The 15,754-nt window shown below is 33.5% G+C and overlaps 1 protein-coding gene across 6 annotated transcripts in view; it reads right to left on the reverse strand.

The window, feature by feature from the left end:
• Positions 1 to 15,754, reverse strand: part of LOC149780107 (enoyl-CoA delta isomerase 2-like) — a 39,993-nt gene that overhangs the window by 12,832 nt on the left and 11,407 nt on the right. For all 6 annotated transcript variants that reach the window (XM_089936872.1, XM_089936876.1, XM_089936874.1 and 3 more), the window contains 5 exons: positions 11,556 to 11,738; positions 8,736 to 8,808; positions 4,484 to 4,586; positions 3,159 to 3,279; positions 2,300 to 2,389 (listed from right to left, as the gene is read on the reverse strand). In XM_089936872.1, coding sequence (XP_089792998.1) covers positions 2,300 to 2,389; positions 3,159 to 3,279; positions 4,484 to 4,586; positions 8,736 to 8,808; positions 11,556 to 11,738 — 570 coding nt within the window. The remainder of the gene's footprint in view (positions 1 to 2,299; positions 2,390 to 3,158; positions 3,280 to 4,483; positions 4,587 to 8,735; positions 8,809 to 11,555; positions 11,739 to 15,754) is intronic.

The following is a 15,754-nucleotide window of genomic DNA, read 5'->3' on the forward strand; positions in this document are numbered from 1 at the left end:
AACCCAGTGTAATGAAAATTCGAAAGGTGCATGTACTCTGTACATGTAAACTGCTTGAACCCAGTGTGATGAAAATTTGAAAGGTGTGTGCACTCTGTACATGTAAACTGCTTGAATCCAGTGTGATGAGAATTCAACAGATGTGTGTACTCTGTACATGTAAACTGCCTGAACCCAGTGTGATGAGAATTCAACAGATGTGTGTACTCTGTACATGTAAACTGCTTGAACCCACTGTGATGAGAATTCAACAGATGTGTGTACTCTATACTTGTAAACTGCCTAAACCCAGTGTGATGAAAATTCAACAGATGTGTGTACTCTATACTTGTAAACTGCCTAAACCCAGTGTGATGAAAATTCAACAGATGTGTGTACTCTGTACTTGTAATCTGCCCTAAACCCACTGTGATGAGAATTCAACAGATGTGTGTACTCTGTACATGTAAACTGCCTAAACCCAGTCTGATGAGAGTTCAACAGATGTGTGTGCTCTGTACATGTAAACTGCCTGAACCCAGTGATGAGAATTCAACAGATGTGTGTACTCTGTACAAGTAAACTGCCTGAACCCAGTGTAATGAGAATTCAACAGATGTGTGTACTCTGTTCATGTAAACTGCCTGAACCCAGTGTGATGAAAATTTCATCAGATGTGTGTGCTCTGTACATGTAAACTGCCTGAACCCAGGGTGATGAGTATTCAACAGATGTGTGTACTCTGTACTTGTAAACTGCCTAAACCCAGTGTGATGAGAGTTCAACAGATGTGTGTGCTCTGTACATGTAAACTGCCTGAACCCAGTGTGATGAAAATTCAACAGCTGTGTGTAATCTGTACATGTAAACTGCCTGAACCCAGTTTGGGAGTAAATCATTTGACTGTGTGAGTTCAGAGCAAGTTCCTTAAAAAATTGTTTTAAGTCATTCTCTAAAGAACAGAGGAAAATAAATTAAACCCAGTATTCATTGAAAAATCTGTTTTATAAACATTTTTGGGGGTTTTCTTTTATAAAGTGTTGTCCCATAATCTGAACAACTTTTAGTAGTGAGATTTACTTTGACGATAGGTAAGTACTGAAATTATTTGATTTACAAATTTGAATAATCAGCTTTTTAATCAGCTTTCTTTCAAAAACTAAGCTAAGCTTGTTTTGGCACAAAACTTTGAACTTCTTCAAGAAACTGGTAAAATTATTGTTAAATCTTGAAAGCCACACTATGATTGTATTATATCCAAATTCATACACAACCTCTTCGCCAAAATGATACTACACTTTTTACATATTAGTTTTTGTGTTTTGAAAAAAAAATAGTTCACAAGCAAATATAACAATTTTCAGAAGCCATGCCACAATCATAAATGATCTCTTCTACAAAATGGTAATAATCTTTTCATACATTATTTTGTGATCCTAGAAAAAAATGTTTTTCTTGGTATGAAAAAATATATAAAGCTTTGGGAGCCATACCACAATCATGTTATATCTGAATTCATGTTATAACAGAGCATGCTATAGCAGAGTCACACTGTATATGGCTATTTGGTGCTCCAGTTGCAACACAAAATAAGTTCAGAAGAGCAATACCTATAATCACAGAAAGGCAAATGCTTAAAACAAAAATTTAAAAGGAATACTTGACAGGAAATGTATGAATTCAAAGCCTAGCTACAACAATATCTGTAACCTTGTGTCATTTCAGATGCAAAACTTGTATGAACTCAAAGCCAGGATAATTGTATTCTTCAGTTATAAAGTAGAATGAAATTATCAAATTTAACAAGGCTTTTATTATAATGGCAAATATTTACTTATAAAAATGGGATATTCAGCGAAGTTAATTTGCTCCACAAAAGGTTACTTAGAGTCTTTCCAATCCATGCACAGTATTTTTAGGGAGATGATTTAAGAAACAATAAAGATTCATGCAGTTTTTTATAAGGCAATCATCAAACTTTATGCATTAGGTAATATGACACTTTATTTGAAATTAAACTTTAATATTCAATGGTTCTGTTAATAAAATGTTTTCAGTATTTAGTCCTACTCTACATATAAGCTAAAATGATGAAAACAAGACATGTAAAAACTAGTTTCTAAAGTGAATGAAAATAAGAATCTTAGTTTATGTAACAAAAGAAGCAGCCTAATTTTACCTAAATATGGGTTCCCATTTTTATTTGTACCTGCAATTTATCTACATCAGTTAGAAACTACTAACTACAGATCATTCTACAAGAGAGAGAGAGAGAGAGAGAGAGAGAGAGTGATAGAGAGATAAGATAATTTGGTGTAACCTTGGCAGATCCCATTAATTTGGGAAATATATAAGAGGAACATCCTTCAGGAGACTGTCCTAGCTGGGAAAATGGAGTATGGAATGTTGCCTAAAGAAAATAAATATAAATATTAACATTTCATGCAAATGTATTTGATAATTAGCAACATTCTATTTCTAAATGAGATAAGGATTATAGGACAGTATAGTTTAATTCTCTTTTCGTGATGTGTCCCAGATTTTTAACACAGCTTTAATAATTTTTTAGTCATAGCATCACTACGATATCTGCAGTGTGACAGTTTAGAGTGGTGTCTAGCACTGGGGCATCATGCTGCAGACATGTAGCATCATGTCCCATCCAGTCCCATCATTCTGTCACCAGGCTGACCAGTCCTAACACTAACCTCTTAATGCTGAGCATCAAGCAAGGCAGATGCTATTACCATTTTAATAAGTATTTGGTATGACTCTGCCAGGGGTTCAAACCTGTGATCTCCCACATCTGAGGTGGAGGCTCCTACCACTAGGCCACCTGAGTGTTCATTTGTCAGATATATGGGTTCATCAAAATTATTCCATGGTAATGATGACATTCAATGATAAGATAAAATTTAATTGACGTTGTTGTATTAGAAATATAAAAACTCATGAAATATGTTTTGAATACAAGGTGGTCACATAATACTTCAAAGAAAAAAATCAATACAATATATTCATTAGCACAATTAATTCAATTCTTGCATGTGTATTCATAATCATTTAAGTATTATTAAAATTAATTCTATCATTTGCTCACAAAAATTAGAAGTCTTTTTAAAAACATTTCACAAATTTCAAATAACTGCATTGGATTTAACTGTTCTTTACTGAATTACCTTGTCGGTGGCATATACTATATCAAACAATCCCAACACAGTGACAGAGACTCCAACAGCTGGCCCATTCACCAAAGCTATTAGGGGCTTGGGAAAGTCAATAAAGGCTGCCACAAACTTCCTATTGTATAAATGGACAAAAGAAGAAAAAAAAAGATAAATTTTAGATTTGGGTACAATGGAACAATTTGGATTAATCTTTAGAGACTTGAATTAATATAATTTAATTTAGAATAAAATATGTAAATTTGGGGAGGGGCTTCAAAGTAAACGTTTGAAAAAAAGGCTATTGGAATGCTGCAAGAAAACTCACCTAATGGACTGATGTCATATTTTAAATTTAGGACACTAAACTATTTTTACTAAATACATCGGACAGGATTTCAATAGAATTATACTGTCTCAATGGCTTGCATGCAGGCTGTTAAACATGGTATGTACAGTTCTAGAGGATGTTTTTCAAGGACTTTTCAAGGACTTCCTGATATTTTCTAGGTGTAGTTGTTCTTATGGACATTAAACTGTCTCCAAATGTTATATTTTTTCTATAAAAAAGGTCATGATATGGGAAATGAATGGGTTGGGAGTCTACCTATAAGTGTCGCTTAGTCAAATTTGATTATGCTGAATTGAACTTGGTATTTCTTTTATTAAGGTGCACAGGCAATCCACTATTAACTTTTTGGATCTTAGTCCTTGAATTACATCTCATTTGAAGATCTGGAGTCAAAAGTATTTATGTTAATTACTCAAGTAACTGACTAGATCCATTCTAATTAGCCTATTGGTCATCCCTTTTGATCTGTCCACTGTGAGTGACACATAGGTAAATCACACAGATTTTACAAAGATAATGCAGGATATACTCTCGTTGTGCATATTACTGATGCAGAAATCAAATCAAGATAAATATGTTGACAACAAGTGTTTAATGTCTCCCTCAGTTCTGGTAATCATCAAGTGGATTTTCTTTTTACTTTATATGTTCAAATGCTGATATCCCTCTAGGCCAATGTTGCACAAACATTACATGTTAAGGAGAATTTTAGCTACCCCACTCCACTGTGTGACAGTCAATTGCTTTATCCCTCTGAAATAGTGATGGCCAGGCTTCATCCAAGCGCAAGCAGGCAAGGCTAGAAGTCAGACTAATAACACTGCCAGTTCTTTTCTGCACTCTTAAATTTAGGTTCCGCCATGGTTTGCAGCTTGCTGGTGAAGGAGATTTTTAAAGAGTCTTTCACTTTGCCTCAAAAATCAAAAAGCAAAGGGTGAAAGTTTGAAGACAAATTTAGAATGATCCCTAATTTGAAAGTTAAACTTACTTTAGAATTTCACCTCCTTTCTCTGCCATTGCTTTAATTCCATCTGGTGGGACATTGGCAAAGTTGCCCAGGTCATTTCCACTACAGTAGTAGTCTCCAGCACCTGAGAAAGGAGGTCAAAACTTGTAATGCCAGGGCACACTTGGCCATTACACTATCACAATCACTGTCACTATACTACAATCAAAGCAAACACATCCTGGTAAGCTGCCTTGACTGAAAGCAATGATGGTACAAAACACAATTAGTAAAGCTATACACCAAAACATACATATCTGACTCTTTTTTAAAACTTCAACAGCTTGTAGAATACTGCAGCCAACATGGTACCTGCTACTGAGTTATGAATTTCTATGTAATGTTTTCAAGTCTGAGTAACATCTTTCTTTGTGCCTGATGGTGTATGTTTTATTTGTGTGTGTGTGTGTGTGTGAGAGAGAGAGAGAGAGAGAATGTATTGATATATATATATTAACACAGACTGTGTAAACAAGGAGTCATAACTTTTCAACAATGACATATAACACCCAAACCCCTGTGTCAGGTGGAGTTAACGGGAATCTGTAAAATCCTGACATGATTTTGATTTCTGGATCTGGAGCAGATTTCTGGATTAACAGTGTAAATTGTAAATTAATGCTTAGGAATTCCATTCCTGTTAAATTATGTCTGGATAGCACAGTTTCTGGATAAACGGAGGTTTGATTAATAAGGCTTATATATATATATATATATATATATATATATATATATATATATATATATATATATATATATATAGAGAGAGAGAGAGAGAGAGAGAGAGACAGACAGACAGACAGAGAAAGAGACTTAAATTTTGTTTAAGCTAGGGTGCTTCTGTCAAATGTGGTCACTTCTGCCAAATGTGGTCACTTCTGCCAAATTTGGTCACTTGTGTCAAATGTGGTCACTTGTGTCAAATGTGGTCACTTCTGCCAAATTTGGTCACTTCTGTCAAATTTAGTCCCATTCTCTTCAGTAACTGCATTTATGCTTGATGGGGAACCAGCATAATTTACACAAACAAAAGGTCTCCATGCCCGGAAGCTTTCTGCATCATATATACGGCATTCTCATTGTTATAACACTTTTCCTTTTATAAAGTAGGTCATGAATCCTATTTCATTTGGTGGTAGTAACATTATATGTATAATGTACTTCATTAGAAGGTTGTATACTCTAATGCTCTATCATAATAAGATAGTGATGTGTATGGATATGTGTACGAGATAGTGATGTGTATGGATACGTGTATGAGATAGTGATGTGTATGGATATGTGTATGAGATAGTGATGTGTATGGATGTGTATGAGATAGTGATGTGTATGGATATGTGTATGAGATAGAGATGTGTATGGATATGTGTGTTATAGTGATGCGTATGGATATGGTATGAGATAGTGATGTGTATGGATATGTGTGTGAGATAGTGATGTATATGGATATGTGTGTGAGATAGTGATGTGTATGGATATGTGTATGAGATAGTGATGTGTATGGATATGTGTGTGAGATATTGATGTGTATGGATAAATAATAAATGTTTGTCTTTAATCCAGGATGTTTTCTGTCAAATTTTGTCCCATTCTATTCAGTAATTGTAGCTGTACTTGATCAATGTTCAGCATCATTGAATAAACTTAAAAGATACTCTCTCATAATTTTACTAAAAGTTGGTTGAGTTATTTTTTAACCAACATTGAAGAAAAAAAAAGGAACTATTGAAGGCTACCTGGAAATGTATGATGGAAAGAGGGTCAAATTATCAGCTAAAAACTAAGTGATTTGGGTCATCTACATGACTATAGTTAGCATTTTTAGAAAAAAAAAACATTCAAGATATGTAGTTGAAATTCAAGTGTGTGACGTTCAACATACTAGTATTATATTTATTTAAAATATTCATTCTTTCTGAATTTTATTTAATTCAAAAGTCTGACTATAATTTTACTGTCATGTGAACATCATATTACCATTATTTCATTTATTGTGGTTTTCACTGCTCTGGTGGTCTAGTGGATACAGCATCTACCTCAGATGAGGGAAGTCGTGGGTTCAAACCCTGACCAAGTCATACTAAAGACTAAAATGTTACTAACAGCTGCCTCGCTTGATGTTCAGCATTAGGAGGTTAGTGTTAGGACTGGTTGGCCTGGTGACAGGATAATGTGAATGGGTCAGGCATGATGCCCCAGTGCTAGACATCAACATAAACTGACACACTGCAGACAACATAGTGATATGACTGAAAGATTGTTAAAGTCAACTTAAAAATCCAAATCACACACACACATATATCTTGCCATTCTTGTTTTTGTCATTTTCCCTTAAGATAACATTACTGTGCTCATAATATTACCGTAACTCAAGGGGTCATGGTAGACTTGAATTTTAAGAAGTGCCATCTCCTTTTGGACAGAACATGGAGAAGTGAGAGCTAAACAGGGAGAAGATTTATTTTCAAGCAGAAAATATTCTGAGTTCTATCTATATTTTAAACACATTTGGTATGTTATGTATATTTGATTTAATTTATATTTGATTTAATTTAATTATTTGAGAGTTTTAACAAAATTTCATTTTTAATTTCATTACATGTCAAAATAATGTAGTATTTTTTTGGCAACAGTTTGACCTTGACTCTTCAGTTGTAAACACCTAAAGCTGACCTAGTTCCTGGCCTTGATTTAGAAATCAGTGAGAGAAGTAAACAACTTTGTATTTTTTTCATTCTTAGAGTAAAATGATTGGTTTTTATCAAGGTCATAATTGGGGCTACGTGATTTTTATATATATGTAAACAGCTTCCATTTTGCAATTCTGGGCTTTTCAAAATTGCGCATTAGTTAGTTTTAATAGTGATGCTTTGAGAGAGAGAGATCTCAGTTGGGCTTTTTTCTTTACACTGGAAAGTGTCTGTTGTGGCAGTTTGGAGTTATAATTTAATTTTTATTCAAATTATTTTGGATTCTTAAATATAATCATTTTCCCGGAAATATCTGAGAATCATACAGAATTCTCGGACAGTCATTTATTTAAATTTTATTTTGAATTCAAACAATGGATTATTATTTGCTGTGGTTCACAAAGGACTGTACACATCAGCTCTATACTGACTACAGTTATACGTCACTGCCTTCCATTTTGGACTTTTTGTCAGGACTCAAACTTGAATTCATTAGAACATTTCATTACTAGGACTTATAAAATTTAATTTGTGGATTATTCTTGGAATATTTTTGGATCTGATTCTTAAAACCATAAGTTCAAATTTTTTCATTTTTTATAGTGTTTTTCCAGGGAAGTAAATTATTTGTTTAATTTTTCAAAGCTTGTTGTTTTCACTCTTTCTTTTGTTACTGTTTATTCGAGCCTAAACATGTGACACATGAGGTGCATGTTTAAAAACTATCCTATTCATATGCAGTGTATTTTGGCAATATGACTTAAAAAGAGAGCAACAAAAGTTACACATTGTAATGAATTTTAACTGAGTAACTAGATAACAGTAATTGCAAGTTATCAAAAAGGCTTAATCAACTATCCTTATTAGATAATTTTTCTTTTTACTTTCTAAAAGTTATAAAAAGGGCAGTTGAAAAGATTTCTAAACTTGTTTGAAACAACCCGTGCCATGTACATGAGAGCAAATGCATGTCTTTTAGATCATACTGTTCATTCTAATTTCTTACTGTAACTGTTCATAGACAACAAATTGACGAATTAAAGTCTGTATACCAATGCAGACCAAAACATCTAAGCCCAAAACATTTAAACTTATACATAATTTTAAAATTTCCTATGACAGTATTAAAGCCTAATAGACAGACATATGTATGGACGGATACAAATGGGTCACATTAAATGCCCTAGCCTTGTTATAGTGGGGCATAAAATCTACATAAATTAAACAAGGTTTAATTCTTTGTGAGGGTAATAAGTTTTATGTAATAATAGCCCAAATGCTTCTCTTTATCTTTTAAAGTAAAAATTGCATTTGGGGAAGTTTGGCAGATCCTAATTATAGCAGTTGGATTGGGATGGTTGAGTGTTGCAAAAATTATAACATGCTAAGAACATGTATACTCTGGAAAAAGCAGTATTAAATTTCTTCAACAACAATGTCTAATGCTCATTAATATCTATACAATGAAAGACCCATGCTTAAAGTTTTATTCAGTTTTCTTTTTTCCTTTAAAGTTTAGTTAATTTGATAATTAAAAAACTTACCTGTCACAACAGCCAGAGTACAAGCCTTATCATCAGCTGCCTCTTTTAGGGCCTGGACCCATTCTTCATACATCTAAAATAATATCATGAAAGATGTCTGACACTTGTAGTGAAGAACTGTGTTTGCAATTCACATATGCCATCTCTGCAGATAAAAATGTTCAAGTCTAAAAACCTGATAGTGGAAAATCATTTCAAAGGCACACAAATATAATCAGATTATTTACATAGGCATATCAACATTACAGACAGCCATTTGTTTTGGTCGAGCAGATTTTGAGTACTTGTGCCAACAAGGTTTTATGAAAAAAGTCCATAAGTAAAGAACTTTGTAACAATTCAACCAGTGTGTGTGTGTGATTTGGATTTTGTATGTATCTTTTATTATTTTTCAGCCATATTGCTATGATGTCTGCAGTGTGACAGTTTATAGTGATGTCTAGCACTGGGGCATCATGCCACAGACATATAGCATGATGTCCCACCCAGTCACATTATCCTGAAACCAGGCTGACCAGTCCTAACACTGACCTCTTAATGCTGAGCATCAAGCGATTCAACCAGATTCTGTCTGTAGCTTGTAGACCCATAAAGTCTAAAGTCTTGAAGTCCAAAACCCAATAATGCTCACAAAATTTGTTTAAATGGCATAAAACAAATCAATTGTTTACATTTAATGTATGTGCATAAAAATGCACACTAAACCTCATTTTCCAAAGCCAAGTAATTTCTGTGTAATTATACTACAGTATTAGGGCATATGCAAAGTAAAAATCTTAGTCTCAAAAAACATAAAATGCTGAAAATAATTCAGATGGCATTAATTTTAAATCATGTCCTCTAAATATTAATAAAAATGGATCTACTTAATTCCACATGTCTAGGTTAAAAGCTGATTGCAATATCATACTAACTAGATTTTTGTCTGCAAAACATGTGTCCCAACTGCAGACTAAAAAGTGATAAATTTTTAGAAATAATTGGAAGAACTGCTATAATAGCATGAAAATGTGAAAAAATCATCTACATCTACATGCAAATATGCATCACAAACTTTTATTTGTCAACCTCAAGTGGTCTTTGCTTAAGTGTGCTAATAAGCTGATCATTAAACAATCTTCAATCCAAAAGGGTTCAAAAATGCAAAACAAAATGAACAAAAAGTCCAATGAAGGGAACTATGCTTTAGTGTTCAAAAAGAATTTTCAATAATTCAAGATGAGACAATTTTTTCTCTTTCAATTGCTGAGTGTTGAAAGTATTTTTTATAATCTTGAGTGACAAAATTTTAAAATTAGCCACTAAGATCAGCACCTTTTTCATTAAGGACAAACACTATTTTCAATATGTTCTTTATAACTGGCATATTTCATGTCAGATTGGCACAAAATTTCATTTAGGAACAACTAGATATCATTATTTGCCTTCAGGTAAAACTCCAATGTTGACATAACTTTTTAAGGTGGAGTAGCAATAAAAGATTTTCAAGATGGCAACTGTGGTGGCCATATTGGATTTCAGATCAGCACCATTTTCATTTAGTACCAATTAGACATCAAAAGAAGTCTTCTGATGAAAACAATGTTGATATGAATTTCCATTCAGAAGGAGTAGCAATAACAAGGTTTTCAAGATGGCTGCTATGGTGGCCATGCTGGATGTCAGATCAGCACCATTTTTCTCCATTCAGTGGAGGCATTATTATATGCACAGTTATAAATGGTATCTCCATGTTATTTTAAGAATGTAAATTTTGGACAAATCTTTATTCTGTCCAATTGGATGTCAGATCAGCACCATTTTTCTTCATTCAGTGGGGGCATTATTATATGCAGTTATAAATGATGTCTCCATGTTATTTTAAGAATGTAAATTTTGGACAAATCTTTATTCTGTCCAATTGGATGTCAGATCAGCACCATTTTTCTTCATTCAGTGGGGGCATTAATATATGCAGTTATAAATGATATCTCCATGTTATTTTATGAATGTAAATTTTGGACAAATCTTTATTCTGTCCAATTGGATGTCAGATCAGCACCATTTTTCTTCATTCAGTGGGGGCATTAATATATGCAGTTATAAATGATATCTCCATGTTATTTTATGAATGTAAATTTTGGACAAATCTTTATTCTGTCCAATTGGATGTCAGATCAGCACCATTTTTCTTCATTCAGTGGGGGCATTAATACATGCAGTTATAAATGATATCTCCATGTTATTTTAAGAATGTACATTTTGGACAAATCTTTGTTTCTGTCCATCATATATATATATATATATATATATATATATATATATATATATATATATATATATATATATATAATAAAAAGCAATATTTATGACGGGGGATTTCTGAAAGCATCCTTTATGGACAGAACCTGAATCTTAAACAAAGAGGTGTGTCCTTTCCTTTACTGTTATATCGAACCTAAAACAGAGATTTCTTTAGAATGCTTCCAAGCATTTAAATAATTCAAGTGAAGTGGACACAGGTTTTGTGTAAACTTGGACACATTAGATTAGAGGCAAGAGTGGAAATTTATTTTTAATAAAAGCATGATTATTCAAGATATATTTAAAGTTTCACTCGCTGTTTCTCAAGATTAATCATTTTAAAAATTCATGCATTGCAAATGACTAAAATGTGTAAATTAGACAAAAATGTACCTAGCATATACCCCCCTTTTTTAGACTGTACTTATCACCAATAACAAGTAACAAGGTATCAGCGTGGACATATTTAAAAAGAAGGAATCTGACAAGATTGATTACATACTAGCTTGAGTCTGAAAACTGAAATGAACTTATTACCTGAAAATCAATAGCATTTTTCTTCTGTGGCCTGTTCAGTGTAATTTTGTACACTCCCCCATCTCTATGAATGAGCAGGCTTTTGAATCTCTCCTGTGATCGAGAACCAGTGGTTGGTTGAACCTTGGTCTCTGCTTTAACAAGACTGTTAACCAGGGAGATGTACTGCTTCTGGGCTTCATCCTTCAATTGCAGATACACTGTTATGACAATTTGGAACACAAAACTTGTTTAGCCAATATAAACTATAACCACCAATACAATCCCCTGCCTTCCAGTTGTGGTCCTCTCCCCTCAAATGCATTAAGTTCCTACCTTCAACCCACTAAATAACAGGAATTTATCATTTTAAATGTCCCTAGGTGTACATACAATATGTGAAAAATGTGCCAACAATCTGCAGCAGGAGATATCGCAATTTCAAAGAAACTGCAAACCAAAGGTTTCAAATTTCATTCTTTATTTTGAATGGTTAAAGTTCCACACATTTATAATACTGGTATTAAGGTAGAAGTACCAGGCATACTCAAATTATTTATATTGTAAGTGACCTCTACTTCCTGTCTGCCAGGGAGGGTTCACTGAAGAAGTTCCACTCAACAGTAAAGTCAACAAAAATGTTTAATGAGAGTAACACAACCAAGAAACTTTAAAGCTGTCACTAGTACAAAATATTCATTGGGATAAGACAAATATACTCCTGAAACACTCGTTGCTTGCACTCTTGTATTGTAACAACTAGATACTGACATTAATTTTTTATGTCTTGTTCCTGGATCATTTCAATAAAATGTCTCAGCACATAATAGTCTGTTTCAGTGTTAAATAAATTAAATTATGATTGGAAATCATAGAGTGACCCCAACAGACGATTGCTTTGTATTCACTTAACCCAGGTTACCAATGTGGTGGGAGATAAATGCATGACAATTTGGAAGATTTATTTACTACTCAAACATTTCCTATGTAATTTTCCAAAATGCTTGCCTCTGCATAATGTTAAAAACACGGACGTTCAAATGTTTTAAGTATTGCTTATTTCAATAGCTTTTCACCTAAATAATGTGCAAAAAATAAAGAGCATTATTATTACTTGTCAGTTCTATACTATTATTATTATTATTTATTATTATTATTTAGCAATTTATATGTGTCATTACCTAAAAGGGGTATTGGACTTCACAGGTGTTACTTCTGGTTTGGAATTTGACCGCACTCTGCAGTTATCTGACAAGTACTGTCTTCCACTTCAATATATAACCTTTGGTTTTTAACTATGTGACAGTACTGAACCAATCAGAATTGGCAGACCGAATCCGCCAACAAATCCGATGTGGCAAACTGGCAAACCTCAGTCTAGCGCAAATCTTGCAATATCAACCACATATGAATAAGGTTCAATATATTTCAGTATACAAAACATTCTCACATCTTATATCTTACTCTGCACAAAACTCTAAGACAAAAACTCAGTATCTTAATTTGTCTATATAGTTTACAGTAGCAGAACAACAGTTCTCTAATGGATAAACTGTGGCAAACCAATGACAGGGTATGGTGATACTAAAAGAATTGCGATTGCTGGGGAGGTTGCAACTATGCACAAAACAAATTGCATTACTCAATAAATCTAACAGTTTTTATATAAAGTCAGTATATTTCAGATATTAGTTTTGGCAATAAGTTCACCATGACTTCATCAGAGTGTAAGTGTATGTGAATCACATACCAGTAATATCGAACCATCAAGGTCATGGGTCACAAATGAACAAAAATGGTGTCCATAAGAACTTGATCGATGAAAAATTCATTTACCGCGAAACACGAACAACGTGAAACTTCATATTTAATACACGTGTCATGATGTTCCCGTCAAGCAACCACATGATGGAGAAAACAAATCTGGTATTAAATGGGGTAATACAGATAATTAATTTGTGCAAAAATCGGTGCTGAATGTAAAATGTCAAACCTTGACAAGTCAAGTGTAATATAAAGATCAATATGGTAATACCAGTAGCTAAATCTTATTGACAGATATTTCCTACAGGCATCATAAATATAGGATTAGCCAACTAGTAATTCAGTAATATTTGACTCCATGGACTGCAGGAAGTCTGAGAACTTGCCTATGAAGTGGAGCATTATCGGAAATAGCTATACGTTAAAATTCATGTAACCACAGAGCAACTAATTTGCCACAACTACATGCTCTTGCACTGCCCAAGGTCCAATGAGCTAAACATGTAACATTAATACCTTAAAAGAAACATCTCTATTAACATATGGAGAATTCACATACAGTAGTAAATATCCACCCCAACCCCATTATGGTGCACAGCTGGTTAATCCTGAGTCCATGGCAATATCTTGAAACTGTTAATAATCAGAAGATTGGGTTGTAGTGTGTGCTTCTTAAAGAAACATGAGGTGGGGTGGTTTGGGTGTCATCAAACTAGTTGTGTGGCTATGGTTATCATAATACAGAACTTCCTCACTATAAGGCCATTCATTATAACACTCTTCCTGTTATGAGGTTGGTATGGTTATGAATCACATTTCATTAAGTGGAAGTAACATTATATGAATAATGTACTTCATTAATAGGTGGTATACATCTCTGGCTCTCAATGACAGCACGAAAGTGAGGGAGTACTGTTAGTATAACTCTTCTGAGTCAATTTTACATAGGATTCAATAGCATTTATCCAGGACCTGATCATTTTGTATTATTGTATCTATTTCTTACAAGCACATTTTTCAAAAATATTTTGAGAGCTGAAAGAAAATTCATAAAGCAACCACTTTTTTTACTCAGAACTCTAATAAAGGTATGCTGAATGCAATAGTGATAACAGGCAGATCATGTAACACCAAACTCTTACCCATTCCAATATTGACACATGCAAGAAAAACTCAAGCAAAACAATATATCTTAATGTAACACAAACCTTAGCCCTGCACAGTCTATTCTATTCCCTACCAGGCAAAATGAAATTTGGACAATGTTGACATTAACTGTCACTTATGTATCACCTTTGAGGTCTGGGGCTAATGCAGACATAATTGTTTGGTCTTTTTATGCTAGGGAAAATATAAAACTTGTTTTAACTAGATAAATACTTTACATATCATGTAATTATTAGAGTCTACTTATTTTAACAAGGCTACCTCATATAATATCTTTAGTATTTCTCACTGAATGCAATAAGTAAGGCATGGTTGATGCTGGAAATTATTGACTTATCGGTCTCAGTGACCTTGTCTTTTGGTTGTATGCATTTCTGAACTGAGCTTACTCTGTGAAAAGCACTCTTTTCGTATTAGACTCCCCATGACTTTTGCTTTATACCTAAATATCTTCATGTTCCTTTCTTATTCAATGTACAAGCTATCCACAATATTTGATCAATTAACTCAAGAACAAAACATTTGTACAAAACTAGTTTTCTTTGAGTCACAATGGTCATACACTTCAACCCCAAAATCAAAAGGCATTTTCCATACCTTTTAAGTACAAGTCTTCCACAAACATTGGCCATTGTTCATAATCTGGAATTAAAGTTATACTGCAAAAACCATTTTTCTTCTTGACCCTTGGCTTTTACAACCATAAATCAATATTTTTTCTTCCTTAATGTATAATCCATCCATAACTTTAATGAGTGCACAAAAAGTTTAGTTTTTGTTCAAAAATCATTTTTCAGCCATAGTGACCTTGATCTTTTTGACCTCAAAGTCAGTAGGATTGAACTTAATCTAAGTGAAAGTCATCTATGATTTAGTCCAGGTCTGTGATGTAGTAATGAAGTTACTGTGCAGAAACAATCCCATCTTTCAGTCAAGTTGATCCTGACATTTCATTTTCAACCCAAAACTGATAAGCTTCTTCCTTTCTCCAACCATAAGGCATCCACAAAATTTGGTACAGGTCTTTGATGTGGAACTACTGTTATTGTCAGAAAACAGTTTTTCTTCTGCCAGTCACAGTAACCTTGACCCTTGATCTTTTGATACTAAATTGATAAGTTTCATTCATATCTGAAGTACATGCTATCTTCAAAGATGGGTCTAGATGTGTGAAGTAGAGCTTATGTTCTTGTTTGGAAATAATTTGGAAATAATTTTTCTTCCCTTTGTCACAGTGACCTTGACCTCTGAATATAAAATAGATAAGCTTCTTCCTCATTTACAAAGTT

This window comes from Sinohyriopsis cumingii, chromosome 16 (assembly GCF_028554795.1).
Source record: "Sinohyriopsis cumingii isolate HCF-2022 chromosome 16, ASM2855479v2, whole genome shotgun sequence".
Taxonomy (NCBI): Eukaryota; Metazoa; Mollusca; class Bivalvia; order Unionida; family Unionidae; genus Sinohyriopsis; species Sinohyriopsis cumingii.